Here is a 24617-nt window from a genome sequence, read left to right on the forward strand (position 1 = left end):
AGTCTGGATATTTACCTGTCTGCCCGCCTGTCGTAGGCTGGGTCAGTTACTACATGGCGAATAACGTTATTCGGTCGGATGGTAGTTAACGGGTGTTGTTCATGAGTGGAAACGGATTTCATTATATTGATGCGATGCTTATAAAGACGTCAAGAGTTTAATCATATCCGTTTTCTCCTATATATCTACATTGTAATCGTTATATTTACTGATGTTGTTCCAAACGGCCAATAAACGAAATCAAATCAACTGGAAGAGAACGTTTGTCGCCGTACTTATAGACGCGTGTATTGGCTTTTTGATGAATGTCTTAGAGAGCTCGGGCGTCAACGGGAAAATTCCTTCGCCAGTTAAATTCCGTCTTCTGTTCCAGTGAGGTTTTCCTGATTTCAACCTTTACACACTAAAGTAAGACGGCACTGCCCTAAAAATTGCTGGAGACTGATTGAATACAAAGCAACACTTAAAAGAAACACTTAAAAGCAACACAAGAGGTCGCAGGCGAGACAAGTATGCATTGATTGTTGGAACTAATTTCAAGTGTAACGAAGACTGGTTCTCGTTCGCCAAGAGTGTACTTCAAGGTCTCCGCCCATGAGAAAGTATGGAAAAGAACATTAAATTGAATACAAATCCTACACTGGTATATTTTCAAACAACAGCCAGGTTGATCTGTTGGGTAAAGTATACGGTAATGATGGCGTGTAAAGAGGAAACTCTTTACATGCGTTTGTTCAACTTCTTCGCTCGGTAGTGAAAGCCCTAAAACCTCGATTGCAGGTACTATAATTTCGTGATCGTGGTCTTCTGGTAAAATTCCGTTTGATATTTGTCGGTCAAGGACATGGCCATTTTGTTGACATTTAAACAATATTGAAATTTAAAAACGTCTAACGGTCAGGCCTAAAACAAAGTGTTTTGTGAAAAACGTTACTGTGATTTTAAGACATATTACCTCCAGTGAAGGCATGTGATGATGAAGACATTTAAAATTAAAAACAGTTTGTTGTTGGAGTTGTTCTTAGATTAGTTAGTGCTTCCATTTATTGATAACCCAATACTCGTGAACGTAGTCTGAAAGAATTTTGCAATAAAATCTCATAAACAGAGGCAAGGGCGATATCATGTTGTGGAAAAAATTCTACACAAGCGTTAACTTTGGTAAAAACAAGACAACACACTTGTTTAGTTTATCAATAAATAATACTTTAAAACTGACCGTATTTCATACCGAGGCAAACAAATAAGCGTTTAGGTAAATTCCAAAAGCATAAAACAGACAATCGTATCTGTCAGGCGAACCGCTTAACTACAATTTGTAACCAAGCAACTCACCGTCACTTTCAAAATGGCTTTTCTGTCAGCACAACAGCTTTATGCGTTTTGTAATTGCCTAGACGTACTTCATGCTCGACGCATTATTCGTTCTTCTAGGTAGATACGGCCATTTAAAGACAGTGCATAATAAATATTACTATATACTCCGCTTCGTGTGCGTGCAATAAATTAAACAGTGAACCTTAAGATAGCTATTACAGATTGAAAGATGATTATAAATAATACCTAAAGTACAACTTTTTAAGTCTAGAACATTCTGAATTGACATCATGTATTTACAATAAGAAGCCAATTTATAGAGATAAAATGGTCTTGTCTCAAGAACTTGTCTTTGCTGGATTATCACAAAATCTTACAGTCTGTTATGATCTATTCAAAAATAACTGATTCAAAATAGCTCTACTGTCTTGAAGGCACGATTTTTTGAAAATCGTCAACTTCTTAAAAGTAGCTTTTACTTAGCCTCTTGTCTAAGCAATAAATATTATATTCTTGAAGGTTAAGAAATAACTTTCTTCTATGTACATTTACTCTGTGTAAAATTACTTTCAACGAGCCTTGTAGCATGGCATTTCGCAAAAATATGGTTCTAGCAAGTTCCACTTTTATGATTATTAAAATTACTTGATACTTAAGTAACTTCTATTAACTCCTTCGACACAGCGATCGTTATATTTACATTAAAATTAAAGGAACAAGAAATTAACTTTCAGCTCGTAAAATAAAGATAAAATTGAATGTAATTTACCTTGTTTGTTAGTTTGTCATGAGCATTCAGTGTTCACAACAGTTTAATAAAAATTTTAAAATTACTTTCTTTGAAAGGAAATTTGATTCTAATCTTCGAGTTGTAATTGCGGAAGTGGTCGCCGAATAATAACAGGAGGTAAACTTTCAGGCGCAGAGCTCTTAACTTTTTTCTTCTTCTTTTTCTTCGGAATAGCAGCGTCTGCACTATCTTGTCCATTGACTACATGTCCTCCTGTACCACCTTCAGTAACAACCTCAACAAGTTCACATTCCTCGTTGTTTCCAGTCCTTGTGTTCAGCCCTTCGTCGACCCGCACCTTTCTCTTTTTCTTTTTCCGAGGACTGGGAACGAGTTCTTCGCCTTCGTTATCAAACGTCACCCCACTAGGCCCTGGTTGGGCTAATGAGGTGTCAACACCGTATTGGTCAGTGGAAATTCCCGCGTGCCTCGGCTCCAGCGTGGATGGTATTTCAACGTTAGCTGGCTGTTGAATGACCACCCGAGGGGTGGTGGGTGTAATTTCCTTGAGGGATTCCTCTGAAGATGAAGGTTCCGTAATACCTTGAGGTGAATAGTCTTTATTAACAACTGAAGATTCTTTAGGTGATGAATCCTGGATTTGTAAAGGTTCATGTTCCGTATTGGATCGACACTGTTTAGCAGCGGCCTAGTGTGAAACAAAGTGCGAAACGTGAGCCCATTTTCCAAGAATAAAACACATACATCCCAGTAATTAGAGCGAGATTCACTTAAGTGTTGAAAACTAATTCGTTTTGCATTACTATGCTCCACTCTTGGCTAAGACATTAGCGCCACCTTTTCATATAATCAAAGTAAAACCAAAACCAATAATGACTCGCTCGCACACGCAGCAACATACTTTATGTTCGAGTTTTGATTGGTTCATTGGATTTTCTGTATACTTTGTGATTGGCCTGATTAGCTACATGTACTTTGGTTTCGGTTTTACGAAGATAAAAGCGACTTACGAACGTTCTCCAGCACACTGGGTAAGGTAACAAGTTTTGAGACAGACTACCATTAAAACAATTAAAACAAACATACCTTAGAACTGACTTCACTTATGAACTTAACAGTTGTCTCGTTGGGAAGAGAGTCCTCAGATCCTTCCGATCTGCCATTATCACTTATTTCAAACCTGAAATATCCAGGGAAAACGATAAAAATCAGAGTTATAACTGTGAACTGGTACGTTCAAGTGCTGCATGGAGACGAGAGTGTCCCATCTAAACATCTCGGCTTCGCCCTTCTTCAGTAAGTCATACATCTTTTAACCAAGGTTAAATCAAGTTTTGAACCTTGACAACGAATACCGTCACAGTTTTCGCGAACGTTACATGTACTATTGTTTTGGAATTGGACCTGTCCATAAGCTAATATCACGTGTGATGATCGCTGTCTCACCTCACAGGTTCCACGCTTTCTCTCCTGTCTTCTTCAGGCTTTACTTTATTCTATAAATGGAAAAATTATGACAAGCTGTAAGTTACATTCATTATAAGCAGTCTGGGTTCCTCACAGAAACACTTGACACTACACTGCTGAGGTCTTTTTCACTGGGCCAGCCAGTTTTCTCATGTGAACAATATCATCATGAGACAATACAAAAATATTGTAATGTATCATCTTCAAGGGATATAGGAATTAAAGAAGATCACAGCCGACTTCCGGAACCTCAGCCTGCTTATGACTGGGATCATTTTATAGGGGCCTTCATCAGAGCAAAAACGAGAGCCCATCTCAGACACAGAAGGCCAAAAAATCTGACTGCACAGCATACGCAAACCAACCCCAGAATGCTAGTCTCAAATAAAAAAAGTTCCAGGATTATTGAAGTTGATCTGTGACAGTCAATCAGACATTTCACAATTACATAATTTATGCATATACATTGCACGTCATCAAATCACAGTGGACCTTCTGGGGTTTTCTAGGAGAAGGAAATGAGCAAATACCTTAAATAATTTTCTACTTGCTGGAGACTTTGTGCCTGCTTCAACATCAGAAAGATTAGGTCGACTGTCTCTTGAACTGACAATGAATTCATATGTAGACATTTTATGACAAACTGTTAAAAAAGGAAAGCAAAATGCCGTTAGTTAATACTATTACTGTCAGTAACAATATTACCTTTCCATCCTTCATACCGAAAGCACAGTGGCCTAGATACACTGATCTCAGGAGAAATGTATCCAAAGTTCATTTTTACAATATTTCTACATTGTAAGTAGGGTCTTTCAAAACATCCCTGCAACAACCAAACTACAATATCTAGTGCTCATTTCTAAATCTTCAATAGACTGTGACAGCAGTGCCACATTTACACCTTCAATGGCATCAACACATCACCAGGCATCCTAAATTTCAACCTTCCATTGGTGTAAACAGATTCAGCCACAATTCCTGTCAGTGGAATGGCGTCATCTTCAAACCATCTGAAACCATTTCCCTGGGACCATTCCCCACAATACCTTCATGAGCTTGACAAATATACTTCCCATTAGCTAAGCCAAAGCAAAACTGTCTCCCGGCAGCCAGTAAAGACACCACCTACATACAGCTGTATACATGCAACTATTCTGCTGATCTACGCTCTTGGGTGCCCCTGACATTCAATGTTATGTATTAATGAATGCATCAAAAGGATGGATTGCACTTGAAAACAAGAGGAACCAAAAATGAATACTCCTGAGCAACAAAATACAATGTACAAGCAAGACACCTACTTAAGTAAATATGAAATCCTAGAAGATGTCCAAGAAGTGCAATAGAAAGAAGCAATAGTGTCACCACAATTCCAGTATATGCTGCAAATGCTACATCTGATGAGATAGGTACAAACACTCTGAATTGTCCTCCTGAAAGATCACAAAGAAAATGGTCTCAGATTCTAACTTACATGTAATATAGCAATAATCATTGCTTGCCAACAATTATATACATGTAAAATTAATATAAAAACCTGCTACATCTAGTACATGCCTCTGACACTTTGAAATACTTCCACAGGAGCTCATTATTCCCTGACTCTGACTTTATACTAATCGTTTTTTTCCATTATTTCTTGTATAAAATAAACTAAGGTAAGGAGCATGGAAAATTGTCAGCTACAGTCATCGTCAATAATTATTGTCAGTATAGTCTACATAGTCCATGCAAATTATATGCTCCAGCTACCCAAATCAAAGCACTCAGCACTACCACAATTTTATTTTAAAAATACAACTTAAGGTGATAAACTGTTTACCTGTCAAGGACTTCAAACTGTCTTTGTCTATAAAGAACATGATGAGAACATACAGAGTAATTGCAAATACCACTACTGCCAAAACAAAGGCACTGGTAATGCAACCAATAAATAACCTGCGAATGAACAGACAGAAAATGTTAATAATATTAAAATGCTTTTTATAGACAATGTACAAAACATTTAGCAGTGTTTTGTCTTCTCCCACACCCACCCTCCCTGCCAGTTGGGCTTACGAGCCCACCAGTCATGTGCCTTGAGGCTCCCCATTCCCCTTCCCCACCCATAAAAAACCTTTACAAGAAAAGTACAACTATTTAGATGCATGAAGTGTTAAGTGGTTAGACATTTTTGCAATTTATGCAGTTAGTCATTGCCACTTGTTTAGTTCTAAACTAAAACAACTGTTTAATACAGCGTTATGTTCTAGTTACAGCTACTTTTAGTGCAGAGGTAAAAGTGAATATATGAAATATCATAATTATCTTTAAACTGTGGAGAAAGACACAAAGACATATAACTGCCATGATCAATCATGTCTTCAGTACAGAGATATATTTAACATCAAATATTATATGGAAAAAATTTGCTTACTTGTAATTCTGGCCTCCAACACAGTTGTTTAGCCATTTACAATGATGATCAAAATCAGAAACACACTTGTTACACACAGAGCAATGTTTGCTTTTGGGGCCACTGTTGGACAGAGAATACAATAATGTTCATAACTAAATTAACAATAATATTCATATTAACTAAATTGAAGTACCCTGAATTACTGCTGACATTGAGTGTTGTGTATTTACAACCAATGTGCTGTGGAGGACTACAGTTTGAGCCTGGCCCAAAACATTCCCTATGGGTTCTTGGGCAAGAAAATGTACCCTTGCAGCACCTCTTCAGAGTACAAATGGGTACATAAGTATAAATTGTTAACCAAATGAACAAGAATCTATTCAAAAAGCCACTTCATCACAATTTTGCTAAGGGCCTACTCATTTCACCAGGCAAAAGAGATGTTAACTCCATCTGTAATTTCACATGAAAAAGAAAAAAACAAGACTTGGATAAACTTTGCAGCTGCCAAGGTCAGAAAAGTCATCTAGGCTTGTTAATGAGCTGGTTTAATTACCAATTGCCTGAAGAAAACATCTGTAATATACTGTACAAAAACTATACATAAAAATATGACTGGAAGTTTATAATCCAGTTAATGAATTATACATGTAGATCTTTAATGTAAACATTGAAAAGAAACCTACACATCTGCTTGACAAATGTAACAGTGACAGTTCTCAATGACATGTTGATGTTGGCTTCTATCAAAGATTGCTTTGGCTTTCTTTGTTCCACCTCTGATGTTAGGGTCTGCTGGGTCATATGTCAGCGCCATAAGGTGATAAATAATGTGTACAGCACAGAAACCACCTGGAATCTAAACTTGCTGGTCAAGGGATTAATCAACTAAACTATAATAAATTATAATTAACATTTGCTCTGAAAGAGATCGGCTGTAAACCAGATTTGCCTATTTCTAATTTCACATTTAATCCACGTATGTCAAGTTGTATTTTAAGGAATCATATTGTAGAGTCTCTCATTTAATGAAAAGAGAAGGATATTTTTTTTAAACAATACATACACGTAGATTTTCATAATGTCCCTAATAACCTGCAGATTTTACACAATTATTGGATGAGGTTTTTGTGATATCTGGAATAATCAAGGTCAAGTTAAGTGTTATCAGCCGAAGGCTGAGGCTGCTAACACTAGCTGAGACCTTGATGATTTTGGATGTCACAAAAACCGAATCTAAGGATATATCTTTTATTATACACTGTTTTAAAGAAAATAACGACAAACGCATTTATCGCACCAAACGCAGTTTATTTTTGACAAGCCATGTTCTTACTTCGCTGTCCGTGTACCTGACATTGCTCTTGGAAATCATGCATTGCACGCGCAACCTACAGCTTATTCACTAATCTGCAAGCAGATTAGTGAGTACTCTGTAGGTTGCACTGTTTCTCATAATTAACTGTAGGCTTTTAGCTAATAATTCAATTTGGTTTTTTCCTTTGTTCTGCTGTATGGTAAAATATCATTACGTATATGAAGTAAAGGAAAATATCAATACAAATAATATTGTACCAAGGGTTATAATGAACCACTACACATTCATTAAGTTGTTCTTTTGTGTCTTGTCAGTCTGACTTTTTGATCATTTGTGAAAGTACAATTACTACATGCACTCTATATAAAAAAAGATAAACCACCATAATGCAAAAAAATTCTTTATAAAAAAGCATCTATAAATTTTACAGTGGCATCAACAAATTATCAAAGGAAAAAATCTTATACAGCTTAACTGTCTATGTACATCCTGGTTACAGGGGGGCAAAGGGCTTGTGTCACAATTGCGACGAGGGTAAAAATTTCTGTGTGACATGGGAAAAGCAAGGAAAGACATAAAATTAATGATTCCTGAATTTGTGAAACAAAATTTAAAAAGTGTACCAAAGCTTGTTAAAACTAGCTGACAGTACATATATATACGTGATGCGTGAATTTTGTTAAAATCTGTGTGTGAAATGGGATTGATCTCAACTCCCTCTTTGCTGCCCTCTACACAAACAGAGTATGTGCACAGTTTGCTGATGAAAGCTGTTGATGTGAAGTTAACCACGCATAATTTTTATTTAAAAGGAAAACAAAATTTGGAAGAAAATACATTCAAGCTTATGATATTTAAAAGAATGAATAAGTTTTTTGCTCTCGGTTTTTATTGACTTTGGTAGTTGACCAAGCGCCAACTACAGCAGCCAAAAGAAAAATCAATAGTAACTTCTATATGTACATGTAGGCTGATCTTCTGTGTGTTATTAAACAGCCAGAAGACAACACATCGACATATAAAATTATTCCATAGCATTTTCTTGCCCAGTGCGTATGTGTGGTCTACAATTAACTATTTTTGACAAAGTCCGTTTTTTCAAGGTGTTCATTATAACAAGCAAATATTATACTACAACGCCTTATCTACTCTACAAACGGCTAATTTTTTTACTAACACGCAAGACTACAGACACACGAGGAAAATACATGACACCAAACCTAATTTTCCATAATTTTCTTTTAAATATACACTAAAACATAAGCTTAAACACATTAACATAAAACACACAGTGACGCAATGAATATTAACTCTAAAGATTGTGAGTAAAGGTCATCAAACCATGTTGGGTATTCACAAAATATTTCATATTATATTTAAGCTTACAAGCTTATTAACGGTTCATATTGAAAAGGCATCGCAAAGGACGTGAAATATGCAAGCTTAGCTTATATAATCATGATCAGTGGTCCTGTTATATTGATTCCCTTTCAGCGCGGTATTCTGGTGTAGCGCCGTTCGATTCAACCCTCTCAGAAATCCAGGAAATGTGAAAATGTACCTACATGGTACATACGTGTATCGTTCTTAAACTTATCCACTGATGTATTTGTTGATGCTCAAGCAGTAGGTCCAGTAGTAACGAGACTTAAACTACATATGGAGCTTGCATTGGACGCACGATCAGCCATTAGCGCATCTTACAAGCTCTACTAGGCAACAAATCTCAATAATTCAAGGCATTATATCTGCCTACCACATATTTATAACCCTTGTGATAAAAAGTGCACATTGCTGACTGCTTGCAGTAGTAAGGAGGCTGCGAAAGTTAGAAAGTACTATAAAAGGATACAATGAAACCAGCTGCTTGCCACTCTTTTGGGAGGTAGAACACAAAAACACCGAAGTAAGATATAGAGAAGACGATAAGGAAAAACCACGCCACGAACTGTAAAGGATGCCACGGACAAGACCAGCCATTTATCCTCTCCTTCTGGTTCATGACAACTGTCGACGAAGCCCTCGACGAAGTTGCCGTACCGTTCGCTCCATGAACAGGAGTCATTGTGTAAAACCTGCATTGAAATTGAGAGAGGAAATCGAATGTCTACAGCTGTTTGAATACAATTTTCTCAACCCAAATTAACGAAAGGCCATTAAGATCAGATGAAGTAAAGGTGTGGATGCTTCGTTGTTCATACTTACAAAAGATTTCGAAGATCGAACCCCGCTATCGACTGCAAAAGCTAGCTATTTTTCTCTGAATGAATCACGCATCCGATCGCCATTGTCACCATAGTCTGTTTATGTAAAGTGAATTTGGGCGCGGGGGAATGGGCCTTTGTTGCCATGGAGATTGATAAATAGAACAGGAAGCTTGTGACGTACTGCGACGTCAGATCGTGAACAACCTCGTTCTCAGGTTTAATTAGCGCGAAATATATCGATCAATGTAAAGAAACTTTCTATCTTCGAAATATTGAGGATTTTTTTATGACGAAATCTTAGAAAAAGGTAATATTTTCGCGCTTTCATGCTCAAACTTACACGACCGATTTTTCTCGCCCCTCCCAATCTCGAAGAGAAAAGCTTTGCCTTACTACCCTATCCAGGGCACCGAAAAATTTGGCCAGTTTGGCAACCTCGTTTGGCTATTCCCTTATATGTGTGTAGCAGGTCAACAATTGTATCAACTTCATTTCAAATATAATGCCCGATTGGAGCTGGCAGAAAGTTCCCGTCTTACATCTGCTCATATGCATGTTCATGTTTAACTCAAAATACTCAGTTCAAGTGTTGCGACCCGCTAATAGACATTTTGAAAAGTTCTTTTAATCCGATTTTTGTTGTGTGTTCTAAATTTTCGGTGGCTTCAGTCCACCTTCATCAGAGCTCCAACAGAGTTCAATGTAACAGTTTTGTTATGAGGACATGATGGTCACTCGTAAAAGGTTTGTTATTATGAGAAGTAATATATCAAACACGAAAGACCGTGTTTGACCACATTTCCAAACTCCGAGAAGAGAGTTGAAAATACGACGCGCAGCGGAGTATTTTTGACGAACTTCGAGGTGTTTGGAAATGTGGTCAAACACTGTCTTGAGTGTTTGATATATCTTCTCAATCGAGACTAAAACTAAGGAGAAAACGGAGAATTAAAATCGTAAAAATCTATGCAAATTAAGATCGGATATCCAAAGACCGTCACGGTCATGATTTCCTTTGTTTAAACTTGATGAATTATTAATGAGTTTGAGAAGTTTATATGAAATAATTCATACATGAACTGCGGTTGTAGATGAAAGCGAAGAATGATCATCGCAGTAAACTTCCAATTTAAGAAATTGGAAAGAAGAAGCCTGAAAAAATCAGGGCTTCAACGGGATTCGAACCCGTGACCTCCACGATACCGGTGCGATGCTCTACCAACTGAGCTATGAAGCCACACATTGGGAGCGAGGTCAATTTATTGAGTTCATATCTTCCCGTGAGGAGTGAAATGATGAGAAGATATGAACTCAATAAATTGACCTCGCTCCCAATGTGTGGCTTCATAGCTCAGTTGGTAGAACATCGCACCGGTATCGCGGACGTCACGAGTTTGAATCCCGTTGAAGCCCTGATTTTTTCAGGCTTCTTCTTTCCAATTGCTTAAATTGGAAATTTACTGCGATGATCATTCTTCACTTTCAGGTTTGTTATTGTCCGCCTAGGAAGTCCTATCTCGTCTTGTTCTCAACTAACAAGGAGTCTGCTCACGGGCTAGAATCTAAGACAGCGAGAGTCAGTTTTCTTTAGCACCCTGTGATTCGTGTTACAAAACACGAGCAGTTTTTTAGTTAAATTGTCCATAAATCGCGCGCTCTCTCTTCTTCCATATGATTGACAGAAGGAAGCAAATCGGTAGGTAGCCTAACTTCCGGCCAAGTTTGGGAGCCTGGTTACTCAGCTCAAGATGGCGAATAAACCATCGACACCAATATGAACAAAATTGGCCGGATAAAGAAGGAGCAAAACTTTACCACAGGTTCAAAATGCTTAGAAAATTAGGCGGTCTTCGTTTTAGAGTTTTTGGGGTCTTAGGGTCTTAGGGTCTTAGGGTCTTCGTTTTAGAGGTCTTCGTTTTAGAGACTATTGTTGGCACATTGACGGTTATGACAAACTAAAATTTTTCGGTTTTCCTATTGACGGTACACGGTTGTATTGATAGATGGAGCAGAAAGATAACGTGGCTACGATTGGAACGCTCAAACAATAGTCCCGAAGTTCCTACCAAAAATTTTCTTCAGTGTGTTGAATGTGGAGGTTGTCCAGTCAAACTAAGAAGCGATTGTGGCACAGAAAATGGGGTTATTGCTACAATCTGTTGCAATAGCGGAGCTCCGGCGGCCCGAAGGGCCACCAAGCGGAGCCCCATACTCATAAAGGAAAGAAAGAGAAACCCATGAGTTGATTTTCTCATGGTTATCATGGCTAGCGGTATTGCGCGTGGGCGCGTACGCACGACGGCGACGGAGTTGCCCAACATGGCGGCCATACTCCAAATAATAGGTTGACAGACACGCAGCCTTAGTTTACCGTGTACTTCCTTGATATTGGACATCCATGTTATGACCAATTGACACCTGTCAAAACAAGGTATCCGCTGACCAGTATCACGTGATCATATCGCGGCCTCAAGTTTACAGCTCCTCGAGGTCATGTGTTTTTTTGAAGTTGACCGCTGACCAAGTGCTGGTTATCGATTGGATCGTGGGCGCATATTAGGTTAACTTGTTGGAAACAGGGCGGAATTGCTTGGAAGCCGGTTCACGCTGACCCAGGATTAAAAGTTAACCAAATGATAACTTTTTCTTCTATACAAATGTTTTTTGCTGTTTTGTTTTGTGTATAGGGTGATTATTAAAACTCAAAACGGAAGGCCAAACAATATACAGAAAACCTCACCGCAGAGTTACAAAACTCAAATCAAAATTCTACCTTTTTCTGGGTTAGCCTAATCGGGCTTTGAACAACCCGGCCCAGGAGCTACGCTTTTAGGCTGGCCTAAATCTATATATTATGCATTAGCACGTGCCCACGTGCCTTTAGGGACCTGTTCCCGCGGTGCTTTAGTCTATTTAGTATTCTGTTATAGCTTGAAGTTCAGTTGTAATCGTGTGGAGTTCGAGTAAAGTGTATTTCGTTTTGCTCCGTGTGTGTCCTTCATAATATTACATGGTGGCAACGAGCGGAAAATTGGTCTAGTTTCTCTTGGTCGTCGACGAATTAAACTGTCAGCGACGTGAGCGATGAGGAAGGCCACAGTGGAACCGGTGGAAGCTCTTCTACAGTTGCTCAACCTTCAACGAACCAGTCTCCAATGTTTCATCAAATTTCGCCGCCTCAACCTCTTGCTTTGCGGCCCAGCGGAGAAGTAGCCGAGAACTAGAGACTTTGGAAGGAAAAGTACAACAACTATTTTGTTATTTCTAGGCTAGACCGAGAAAGCTCTCAATATCAGCTTGCGATGTTCAAGCACACGATCGGCGATGAAGCTTTGAAAGTTATCAAAACATTTAGCTACACCGAGGGCGAGGATTCGAATAATTGGCGAGTGGTAATGGCTAAAATGGAGAAACACTGCATTGGAGAAGTCAATGTGATCTACGAGCGATACTGTTTTAATAAGCGGGATAAGCTTTCAACCGAGTCGGTCGATTGTTTTGTTGCTGAGCTGAAAACGTTGGCCAAGACATGCAACTTTTGTGACTGCTTGCGCGATAGTCTTATCCGTGATCGCATTGTGCTTGGTATTAAAAGATGAGCAGACCACCAAGAAGCTACTGAGAATTCGAGATCTCACTTTGAATCGGTGTATCGATATCTGCCGCAGCGAAGAAGTTACGGCGCTGCACAGGAAGTCGCTATCGGAACCGGTGGGCAACATAAACCAGGTCAAGTCTAAGAAAGAGAAGCCTCGAGTTCCGACGCCGGACGGACAGTCGGGAAAGAAAATTTCGTGCAAGTTTTGTGACTATGAACATGCCCCTGAGAGAAAGAAGTGCCCTGAGTGGGACAAAGTGTGTAAGCGGTGCAAGAAAAAGAATCATTTTGCGAAAGGGTGCAAAGATGCCCCGGTTAACGCCTTTGAGAGCGACGAAGACTTGGAAGAGATCAGTGTTGTAAGAGTTCAAGCTATGAAGGATAAAGCTGTGTTTACTCAGGTGCTGGTTCAGCAGAAACCCGTGAGATTGCGAATTGACTGTGGAACCAGTGCCAAGATTGTGCCATGTAAACATGTGAAAGGTGTGGATCTTGAGCCTTGTTCCCAGTCCCTCGTCATGTGGAATGGCACCAAGGTCAAGCCTGTTGGGACGTGTGCTCTGCCCATTGTCAATTCCCGAACTAATACAAGGTATAAAGTGAGATTCTTAGTCGTCAAGGAGAATCTAACTCCACTCCTGGGTTTAAACGCTACCGAGAAGATGGGTTTGTTAACCGTACACAAGGAGAGCTTTGTAAGCGTTGTGGAGAATTTAGAAAACGATCTTACTAACAAATACCCAGATGTATTTGATAATGGCCTTGGAAAGCTACCTGGAAAGGTTCATCTGCAAGTTGATCCGGTTTGTCAACTAGTGATTCTCCGAGCCAGGAAAGTACCTGTATCTGTAAAGGAAAAATTCAAGGCAGAACTCAAAAGGTTGCAGGATCTAAAAGTTATTGCTTTTGTGGATCAGCCGACTGAATGGGTAAGCCAGTTTGTTGTTGCTGTGAAAAAGTCTGGTGATTTACGCGTCTGCATTGATCCAAAACCGTTGAATGCTGCTTTAAAGAGAGAAAGATACCAGATCCCGGTCATTGATGATGTGTTGCCCGACTTAGCCAAGGCTCGTGTGTTTACAAACGTTGATCTTGCATCCGCTTTCTGGCAATTGGAGCTGGATGATAAGTCTAGTCTGTTGACAACTTTTGCAACTCCCCATGGGAGATACCGCTGGCTTCGTTTACCGTTTGGGCTGTTTGTCTCGAGCGAGATATTTCAAAAGCATTTGAATCAACAGTTGTTAGGCCTGCCTGGTGTGAAGTGTGTTGCCGATGACGTACTAATCTATGGAAGAGATGATGCTGACCACGATAGTTCCCTGGAGGGTTTCATGAAGAGGTGTCAGCAGAAGGGCATAAAGCTCAACCGCGCGAAATTGGAATACAAGTGTAAGGAAGTACCTTTTCATGGACGGGTTCTGACATCAGAGGGCCTGAAGCCAGATCCACAGAAAGTCAAGGCAATTACAGAAATGCCGCGACCAGAAAAGCCTGAGGATGTGTCACGTTTGAATGGTATGGTAAATTACCTCAGTCGTTTCCTGCCAAACCTGTCTGACGTAATGAAGCCGCTACGCGACCTTACCCATAAAGATGTTGAATGGTGTTGGTCCGACGCGCAAGAACGTGCTTGGAGTGAAGTGAAGAGCCTTATCGCATCTGCTCCTGTGGTAGCCTACTACACGCCTGGGGAGCCACTAGCAGTGCAATGTGACAGCAGTCAAGCTGGTCTTGGCGCCGCCCCGATGCAAGGCGGTCACCCCATTGCTTACGCAAGCCGAGCACTAACAGAGACCGAGACCCGTTATGCTCAGATGGAAAAAGAAATGCTTGCGATTGTTTTCGCTGTGGAGGATTTTAACGACTACACGTTTGGCAATGAGACTATTGTTTTTAGCGACCACAAGCCGCTAGAATCAATTTTCAAGAAGCCCTTGCACCGTGCCCCCAAGGGCTTGCAAGGCATGATAATTCGTCTTCAGAAGTATGACCTGGAGGTGAGGTACGAGAAGGGAAGCAAGATGTTTCTGGCCGATACCCTCTGGAGAGCATTTCTCCCTGCCGGTGAGCAAGACGAGAATGCGCTCGAGACAATCAACATGATGAAGTATCTGCCCGTATCGGAAGAAAGGCTTCTGCAGATTCAGCGAGATACCGAAGCAGATGACTCTCTTCAAGTGCTGAAAGCCGTGATTCAGAAGGGCTGGCCAGAGCATAAGAGTAACGTGCCTAGTGTCATTTCTCCTTACTTCAACATGCGTGATGAGATGTCGATCCAGGATGGTCTCATCTTTAAGGGAGAACGCGTCGTCGTTCCACGAGCGTCGAGGAGCGAGCTGTTAAGACGAATTCACAACTCACATCATGGGGTTAATGGGTGTCTAAACAGAGCCCGTGAGTGTCTCTATTGGCCCGGGATGACAGCTGACATTATTCTATGTGTCAACCTGTGAGGCATGTCGAGAGTTTGAGCGGGGTCAAGTCAAGGAAACAATGATGTCCCCGGAGACACCAAATCGACTCTGGCAACGAGTGGCTGCAGATTTGTTTGAGCTTGAAGGAAAAACCTACTTAGTCACCTCAGATTATTACAGCGATTTCTTTGAACTGGACCATTTAAGATCTACTTCGTCGGTGTGTGTCATCAGGAAGTTAAAGGCCCACTTTGCGCGCCACGGTATTCCCGAGCAGCTGGTGACAGATAACGGTTCACAATTTACGTCATACTATTTCCTGAAATCCGCGAAAGACTGGGACTTTGAACATCTGACCAGCAGTCCACACCACAGCCAAGGAAATGGTAAAGCAGAGAGTGCAGTGAAGGAGGCTAAGAAAATTCTCAGGAAGTGCAAGTCCAGTGGATCGGATGCTTTTCTAGCCTTACTCGATCATCGTAACACCCCATCTGCCGGTATCCAAATTAGTCCAGCACAGCGCCTCTTCAACAGAAGGGCTCGAAGTCTACTACCGATGACAGCTAACCTGCTTGCACCACAGGCAGTTCCAGACAGTGAGCGGTGCCAAACCAAGTTTGAACAGCGCAAACAGCGACAAGCTCAGTATTACAACAGAGGTGCTATTGATCTGGATCCGTTAAAGAGAGGAGATACTGTGAGACTGAAACCGTTCCAGTTGGGCAAGCGCGAATGGCAGAAAGGAATTGTACGAAAGCGACTGGACGAGAGATCGTACGAGGTCGAGACGCCTTACAATGTTGTGCGTCGCAACCGTGTTCACCTACGTTTGACAAATGAGCCATCACCGCCAGTGACAGACGAGATGCCTAATGAGATATCTGCTGAGGTACCAGAGGTGCCCGCTTCCTCTTTTGCACAGTCGTACGAGTCGCAGACAAGTTCTTCTGGAGAAGTTAGTCTACCCGCTTCGAGTCAAGGAAGTTCGTCTCCGAGTGGCTCGGAAGTTCCTTCAGCTGCAGTGACGTCACCACCCAAGCCGGTGCTTAGACGATGAGTGCGTCAGCGTCGTCCACCAAAACACTTAAATGACTTTGTTTTGACATGAAGCCATGAACACTAAGAACACTTAGGACACTAAGACCTTTAGCGCGTTATCACAGAGCTCAGTTACTTTCTTTATCAATTCATGCTTATTCGTATTGTGTATTTATAAGCTAGTTTTCTTTTCCTTATCCATAAAAGGGAGGGTGTTATAATATGCATTAGCACGTGTCTCTAGGAACCTGCTCCCGGGGTGCTTTAGTCTATTTAGTATTCTGTTATAGCTTGAAGTTCAGTTGTAATCGTGTGGAGTTCGAGTAAAGTGTATTTCGTTTTACTCCGTGTGAGTCCTTCATAATATTACACAATCCAATGCGAGTTCAGAGCCCGGAGGTTCAGTTGATGCTCATACGTTTGGGTCTTCTCCTGCTAATCAGAGTAGCGAGGGCTGGTGGTCCTTCTATCGGAGGAATCGTTCTACCTGGCGGATCAACTTCTTCAAAGATCTGATTGCAATTGACAAGGATTTGTTTCACCCTGGAAATCAGTTGAGAAAGAACCTTCATCAAGATGGTATTGTTTCTCTGGAGTTCTACAGAAGGATCTTGATTTGGTGAGGGAACACGGAAACACTCACCGTATTAGGGATTCCACTGTGCCTGGCAGGTCAGATGAATTGTTCCTTTCACCAGAATGCAGCGGGTACGTCTTCCAATTTCCCCAGATGAACTACGTTTTGTGTCAGATAACCTGTTACAGTCTGAAGAAGACTCGAATGAATTTGAAGAGTACTTTGACTACATTATGGCCAACAGCAACTTCGTTATACCAAACAATTGGAGAGAGGCCGAGTCACTATATCTTCAATTTACTGTCAGTCGATGCTATGCGTTGACAGATCTTAATGCAAAATTTTTAAAGTAGCAACAGAGTAAATACTGCACTTAGAAGCATATCCTTTTTTCTTGTACTGCGAAGGTCGTCATTAAAGGTCCTCGCACTGTGACTTTGTTATCGTTATAACATTTTTTTGCAAACTGAAGTGTCTGACTCATATACTACTCCAGGATTACGGTGTCCGAAGTAACTTGCACTGGTTCCAGTAAATTTTACACTGAGAAGTACATCTAAGTGAAATAATAGAAAAAGCAACTCCTGTTTTGAATACATAGGATTTAAGCATTAGTATGAAAATTGGCACGAAAAGTCTTTCACAACTGTCTCGCCAATGATCCTCGATTCGCTTATGAGACTTGCACGCACGGGATCATGGTTGTATTCATCATGCACATGCCATCTTCAAGATTTCATCATTGAGCGCACGAAGATGAATACAGCTACCACGATTCCCTGTGCACAAGTCTCAGAGAGGGAATCTGGGATTGGACGCAAAGCCGATATCTTTAGCTACAATCAATCGCAGCACATTGATAAAGACGTGAAACAAAGCCATTTTCCCTTTATTTTACGGTTTAATAGAAGTTGAGCGGAGCTGCTCTTCCTTCTGAGGAAGGAGAGTATACATGGAGGGAATTCCTGCTTTAATGAGCACCTCATAGTTGGGGGCTTTGTCCTTCCATGTTTTCCCGAGATTGCGGCGTAGATATCTCATGAATTGATAAATGACCAATCGAATTCATTTCATTTTAAACTAGAGGGGTTTTTATATCTAAGGGGGGGGGGGGAGGGGGGATTATAATCTAAAGTAATATTTTGTTTACAGGTAAATGGGATTATAACCGGGAGGGGCTTATAAGCGGGACGGTTTACAAGCAGAATCTAAGGGCTTATAAGCGGCGGTCAAGGTCTTCGTTTCGCGCCCCAAAATTCCATTCACGTGTTGAATAAGAAGTTAATAATTTCAATTGATTCCCCTTTTAGCTCCAGAAAGAATGAGTTGTCAGTTATTGTTAAAATCCCAGTTGCACCTTTGGAAAAATAAATCAGTGCTCATATCTGGCTCAGCAGATGATTAAAAACGAAGTCTGCTCTAACCTGGCAATAATGAACAATAAATCGATCAGGATATTAACCGTGGAATAATATGATTAATTCAGTATCTGTTGTCATTATTGGGTGGCGATGTAGATTCGATGATTATTTGACCAGGTTGAAACGAATTGAAGATCTCAAACAGAGTCGACAGAAGATACTCCTTTCGTGAATTCTGCAAAGGAAACTTGTTTCAACTGTTTCGTAAACGCAGATAATGATTCATAAGTTACTTGGCCTCCATGCAGTTCGAATTCTATTTGGTACGTTGTTTTCTTTAGTCCGGATAACTAACCGTACTGAAGCTAACAACTCTAACATGAATTAAAGAACAGACTGTTCAAGCGAAGAAGAGCAATTTTCCCTCAATTTTGACGAAATTGCGAAGATTGGAAGGGTCAAAACGTTTCTTCAAACTTTACATAAGTTTATTCACTTGCAAAGATTGTTGATAACACATGCACGTAAGTTTTGAATAACCCTGAATTTTCGGGAAAAATTTCATCCGAAGAACGCATGGAATCGGCTAAAATAGCCTTCTGAGAATATATAGCGGTTTTGTCACGTCACCTTTTTTGGATTTAACCTTAATTGTTTTTTAATTCCAAAGCAGAAGAAGCTGTCTGGAAAAGCCAGAGACAGGGATGATTCAAAAAATTAACACTCTGTGATTATATTGTTCAATTTTTTTGTCTCGAGGTATAAATTTGAACAATAATTAAGGCCATACCTATCCCTATAGGAAAATCTTTGCTGACGTCATTGTTTAAATTTTCCTCATTAACATATTCGCATAGAAGGCATCATGCTAGACACGATTTTACAAGAGAAACCTAAAGAGCTTGTGAAACTTAGTAAGTGGTGAAATTTTTGGCTCTTTGGGTGTAATATTCGAGGAGAAATTGGCTTTCAAAAACATCAAAATTTCTGTGTGGCAAAAGCGCTAATGAGCTCTTACATTCTTTGTAAAATTTTGAGATTTTAAACCCGCGTCGCACAAAAAGTATTCAATACATCGCGCTCAAATTCCTTGGGACATTTAATCGTGCTGTGCCCTTTCAATATGTAGTATTAATCTCTTTGTAGCTCCATCAGAAACTGTATCGCTTATGATAATGAGGCAAATATTGTAAACAAAGATTCTCCTATATATCGTTAGGAAATTCTTCCTTAGTTTACAAAATACAAGAAAGGCTTTGTAACTTAATTTTAACCTTCAGAAACAATAAGTGCCTTTTTCGTTTTGTTTTTCTTCTGCGCGCATACCAGCGGAAGATATCGATTGGCTTCTGTCACTGCCAGTCATTTAACGATTCCTTTCAGCGACAGAGAAAAGTACTTGCCTTGATCTAATTGGACAAAAAACAGCTGACGAACCGAATTAAAAATTATTCAGTTTGTGTTCCTTTCAAAACTTGACAGTAGGCGTGGGTATTCACCTTTGTGAAGATCTTTCAATTGCAACATGGCCTGAGAGGTCCTAGAGGAGAGCACTTTTAACACGGCGATTATCCTGTCAGTTTTAGTTTTGGTTGGCCAAGGATAATTACTTTTTAATGGAGAATTGTATTATAATTTTAATTTCCTCTTGCTATCTCTGTCTGAAAGCAAAACAAAGCTGAGATTTGATAGTATTTTTTGTAGCATTTTACTCAATCAAGTCGTTATGTTCCTATCTACTCGCGATCGCGATAAAAAAGCCACTTACTATAAAGGCTCTTTCACTTTGAAAGGGTTTACTTCCTGTCATGTGCCGGAAAAGCTTAGCACTTGAAGGGCTTGCGTTTTGATGACTTTCCTCGGTACATAGTAATATTTTTAAGTAAACAGCAAATGAAGGAGCATAATAGTTTTCGACAATTACGAACGTCATTAAACACGGCAGGTGAAAATGCCGATCTTCATTTGTAGCAAGGCCTTAAAAGGAGCGGGTGGGACATGGACTGAAACCACGTTCAGAGGATTTCTTATCTTTTCATAATGTAAACTTGGTTCCTTTTCCATTAGCGGAAACTTTACTCTGAAGATCAGCAGGAAACTTTCAATGACACGTTTCTCGAGTCCAGCTTTTTACGAAAAATTGTGGGCGTAGAACTCAACTTCCTGGAAATTACTTGTGCTCGTATTTGACTTAGGCGTCAGAGGAGAAAATTGTTTTTTTTCTTCAGTTGTATTGCCGATGACAGCTTGACAGAAGGAAATCACTCCAATCAAAGTGATTATGAAAAGCTAGCTTAATTAAAGATGCATGATATTAACTGCCCATCAAAGGGTCGTAGCATACGAAGATTAAACGTCTTCAGATTTAGCTGTTGGGATCGAAGAACTAAGAAATTCAGATCACCCCGTAGAAAAGGTGAGCTCACTTATTCTAGCGTGGTTAAGAACGTTTAAGCTTACGGTATTTGTAAAATTTGCGCGCATCCTTTCTGTGTCTTCGCATATTGACCTATCTTTTCTTACTGACTTTCAATACTTCGCTTCTCAGCCAAGCGTATTTGGTTTCGTCCTAAATTTCTTCTCTCTTTCAGTGCACGTTGCTAACAAGCAAAAAATTATCCCATTTATATAGTTTGTTGTCCCCTGAAACAAAACTATCTAAATCCTACTCTGTCTACTGCGCCAGTATTGTTCCTTTTTGCAGAAAGGCGCCAGGCCCGGGTTGTTCGAAAGGTGGATAACGCTATCCACCGTATAAATCACTATTCAGCGGATAGCGTGGTTTGTTTTGTGAACACTTATCCGAAGAACTCGGGCTGGCTGTATTTCTCTCATAAGCGTTTGGTCGCTTGGAACAAAACTTTACCCAAAACACGTCCAGAAATTTAATTTAAGGGAAATTAGCGCGTTGTAATGAAATTGGAAAGCGAACATTCAGAAGAATGCATAAGTTGATTTCGATACTTGTTTCCTCTCCCTTCTTTTTGTTGACTAAGATTAACATTCGGTTTTATTTGTTATATATCTGTAACTGTGCTTTTCGTTTTTGGTTCCGAACTGCCTCTAAAATCTCAAACATTACAGCGTGCTCATTACTATTTTAGAAGACAATAAATACGGTTTTTCTGTTTTTATTTGCAAGTCAAACGAACGAAGTTTTCGAGGGTGCTTCAGTCAATGACTGATCGGATAAAGCTGGAAAGGAAATAATGATTACAAACCTAATACCTTAGTCGCATGTTTGCTCAAAACGCTTTAACCACTTTGATGAGAAACAAATAATGTAACATGTTACTATCCACTGTCAGTCGATCTGCAACTGAGTAAATCTCGAAAACACACTCTGCGCCGGTCGAATGGAAACTGATAGAAAAGAAACTGTAGATTGGAAATTCAAATCTGTGGATATAAGGAGATCTTTTAATTATAACTTACTTCCACTCTTGTTACGTTTGAGAAAGATTTTCTTTTTGTTATGACGATCAGTGATTAATGTAGCAATGGCAGTGAATATGATAACTTTGGGGCGGAAACAGTACTTAGCGGGCCGGGCTAAATGAAACTGAAGGGAATTAAAAATTAATTGAAATCGAAATCCGGAAATCGATCGAAGTTCAGTCGCCCGTTAGATTGAAATTGCGCAAGGGTGAAGAACACAATAAAAGTTATGGGTTTCTGTCCGTTTTCGATTTAATAGCTAAAAACATATTCCAAAGCTGATCATGAATACCCTTCTTATGCAAAATTACTCGCAGATTGTTCGCAGAGTGCTTTTCTTCATGGCAGTTTTTTAAAGATTGCATCTAACAGTTATTATATTGCACACTTTTCATACGGTTTTTAGAAAAGAAACGTTTTTGATGTCAAAGGTTAACGGAAATCGATTTTTAGCACACCGTGAACAGTAACTTCAATTTCAATTTAATCTAAGGAATGTCCCTGACTCAGCGGTGTTTTTTTTATCGCGTGGAAAGAAAACGCTGATACGAATTCGCCCCAGCTGCCCCTCGTTGCTCAATGTTCACTTCAAAATCCCATACTCTTTCATTTGAGACGCCCTACCGAATAGAAATTTTCATTCCGTTGCGAAAATTCGTTCCGTTGTCTTGTAAACTGGTAGTTCATCGATATTATTGCAAAATAAAACTCACACCGCCAAAAACGGCTTATATGTAAACACGGTTACCAGGACCTCCCCGGGGATACATGTTTCCTTGATGCCCAGGGGCTCTTCATCTTGGTCCCCGAGATATTTCAGTTGAAATTTCCTCCTTGTTCCCTAAAAAAATTCCAATTTGCAAAATTTTTGCATTTCAGGCTTCTTGTTTTAATAGGATCGTCAACCTATGGAATTTTACTTGTAAATTTGTGCCTAAAAGTAGCCTTTCCAGTCTCGATGTTTTTAAAGACTTTTTAAAACAAACTCTGACAAGCCTTTTGCGAACAACATTTGACGTGGAACGCCCGTGCACTTGGTCACTTGTAAGATCGTGCGCATGCCATCGTTCATAACTCACACTAAATTTTTCCTTTCGATACTCATAGATGCTGATATAAATTGTAATTTTTAACGTTTAAAATTAAATTTTCTATTTGGTCGGCACCTTGCTATTGCATGGCTCCTTTGGTCTCGTTCATGCTTGCCCCTTTGTGTATTATACCTTTTCTTTCGTTTATTATTCTTTTTTTTTCCTTAGAGTAGTATTTTTTTTTACGTAATTACGAATATGATAATTGAAACCCAATAAAGCCTTTAATAATAAAAGCTTTCGCGTTCAGGAGTGCCTCTTGTTCTCCAAAAGTAATCAAACAATATTGCACACTCCCTGAAGACAATTGACCATGTTTCCTTGAACACAAAACCCTGAGGAACCCCAGCCCTAACACTAAAAAGGAAAATAATACTATTTGGTTTTTCAAGTGAGTTTTGTCCTTTTCAAACTGATGTGAATTTCAACTTACATCATTTATTTTTTGTTTATTTCACTTTTCTCTTTTCATCCATTACTTATAAAGAAAAAAAAAAAAAGAGGAAACAAAACAAAATAACGCACCAAAACTAAGGCGTGACGGCATATTTAGCTCTAAATCTCTAATTGTTAAAAACCGTCGGAAGCCCGCTACCGGCAGTGGTGCAAAGTTAAAAACCTCAATCAAAGTATTTTGAATTTCGTTTAGCTGGCATTTGTTATCGACCGATACGCACTGAGAAATAGTATACGCATATATAAGCACATTTAGTTTATGATCGAGTTACAAAAATATTATGAGTCATTTGTCTTCGATCGTACAGGTCCACCCACGACGGTAAATTTGTGATAACTCGAAATTTAAATAATACACCGGAAGAAAATAATTTGGTCTGTCGAGCAAACTGCCAAATATATTGAGAATAACACACTGATATCAAAATATTTAATCTTGGTAGTTTGCGTTGAGACGTTATTAAATAGGAACGCGAGTTTTAAAAATGGATTCAGTCATATGTCTTGCTTGACTTTGTTGTATCTTACCATAAAACCAGTTTTCATATTTTCCTTAACAGTTTGCTGGCAATTTGCTACAAGATGTTTGTTCGCCCCAGTCGCCTCATGGTCCTTGCTATTCTCACGGTCCTACTACTGGGCCTGGAAGCTAAGCCGTTGCATGAAACCTTTGACGTCAGCGAGGATTTCAACCTGAATGAAGCGCCACGACACCTTATGGAAGAAAAACGCAGCAAAGGATCCTCTGCCGCGGCAATACTGCGACGATTTCAGAAAGCTAAAAGATGTAACAGATTTCTGCCTCCGCAGTTTTGTTGAAAGAGACTGATCACTTACACTTTTATTGTTAGTCTCTGTAAATCACCTCATAAAGTATCGCTTTAGTCTTAGATAATACAAAAGATAACTAGCAACGAAAAGTAATACTGTTAGGAAAAAACGCCTGAAACTAGTTGGGTAAAGTCACAGCGGAAAATTATTGCAAGAATTTTAATTTTTAATAGGTGTTTCAAAAACTCGGGAATCTCGGTGTCACATTTAATGCCCCAGCTAGGGACCATGTTCTATTATATTGCTGTAATTAGAATACATAGGAAAGCCTAATAATCAAGAAATATAAAAGTTAAATAACTATCATTCATGAACCGCGAGATTTAAAAGCTGAATAAAAGAATGAATTGGG

At 39.6% G+C, this 24617-nt stretch overlaps 2 protein-coding genes and 1 long non-coding RNA gene across 3 annotated transcripts; 2 read left to right on the forward strand and 1 right to left on the reverse strand.

Annotated features, from left to right (window-relative positions):
- Nucleotides 1-1002: 1002 nt before the first annotated feature.
- On the reverse strand, nucleotides 1003-9572 carry LOC110054888 (uncharacterized). The gene is made up of 10 exons (XM_020761257.2): nucleotides 9457-9572; nucleotides 9104-9326; nucleotides 6620-6792; nucleotides 5952-6053; nucleotides 5358-5473; nucleotides 4837-4968; nucleotides 4066-4178; nucleotides 3515-3564; nucleotides 3155-3248; nucleotides 1003-2756 (listed from the first exon to the last, which is right to left on the reverse strand). The coding sequence occupies exons 2-10, from the start codon at nucleotides 9314-9316 to the stop codon at nucleotides 2175-2177; spliced, it is 1575 nt and encodes a 524-aa protein (XP_020616916.1). The 5' UTR covers nucleotides 9317-9326; nucleotides 9457-9572; the 3' UTR covers nucleotides 1003-2174.
- A 2534-nt stretch (nucleotides 9573-12106) lies between these two features.
- On the forward strand, nucleotides 12107-15512 carry LOC149106840 (uncharacterized). The gene is made up of 2 exons (XM_089298701.1): nucleotides 12107-14030; nucleotides 14967-15512. Exons 1-2 carry the CDS (start codon nucleotides 13431-13433, stop codon nucleotides 15510-15512), a joined length of 1146 nt encoding a protein of 381 aa, XP_089154827.1. The 5' UTR covers nucleotides 12107-13430.
- A 5257-nt stretch (nucleotides 15513-20769) lies between these two features.
- On the forward strand, nucleotides 20770-24617 carry LOC110054835 (uncharacterized). The gene is made up of 2 exons (XR_002297256.2): nucleotides 20770-20865; nucleotides 23995-24617. It is a non-coding gene; the product is annotated as an uncharacterized LOC110054835 (long non-coding RNA).

This window comes from Orbicella faveolata, unplaced genomic scaffold, assembly GCF_042242905.1.
Source record: "Orbicella faveolata isolate gen_17 unplaced genomic scaffold, um_ofav_v1 contig_3, whole genome shotgun sequence".
NCBI classification, from domain to species: Eukaryota; Metazoa; Cnidaria; class Anthozoa; order Scleractinia; family Merulinidae; genus Orbicella; species Orbicella faveolata.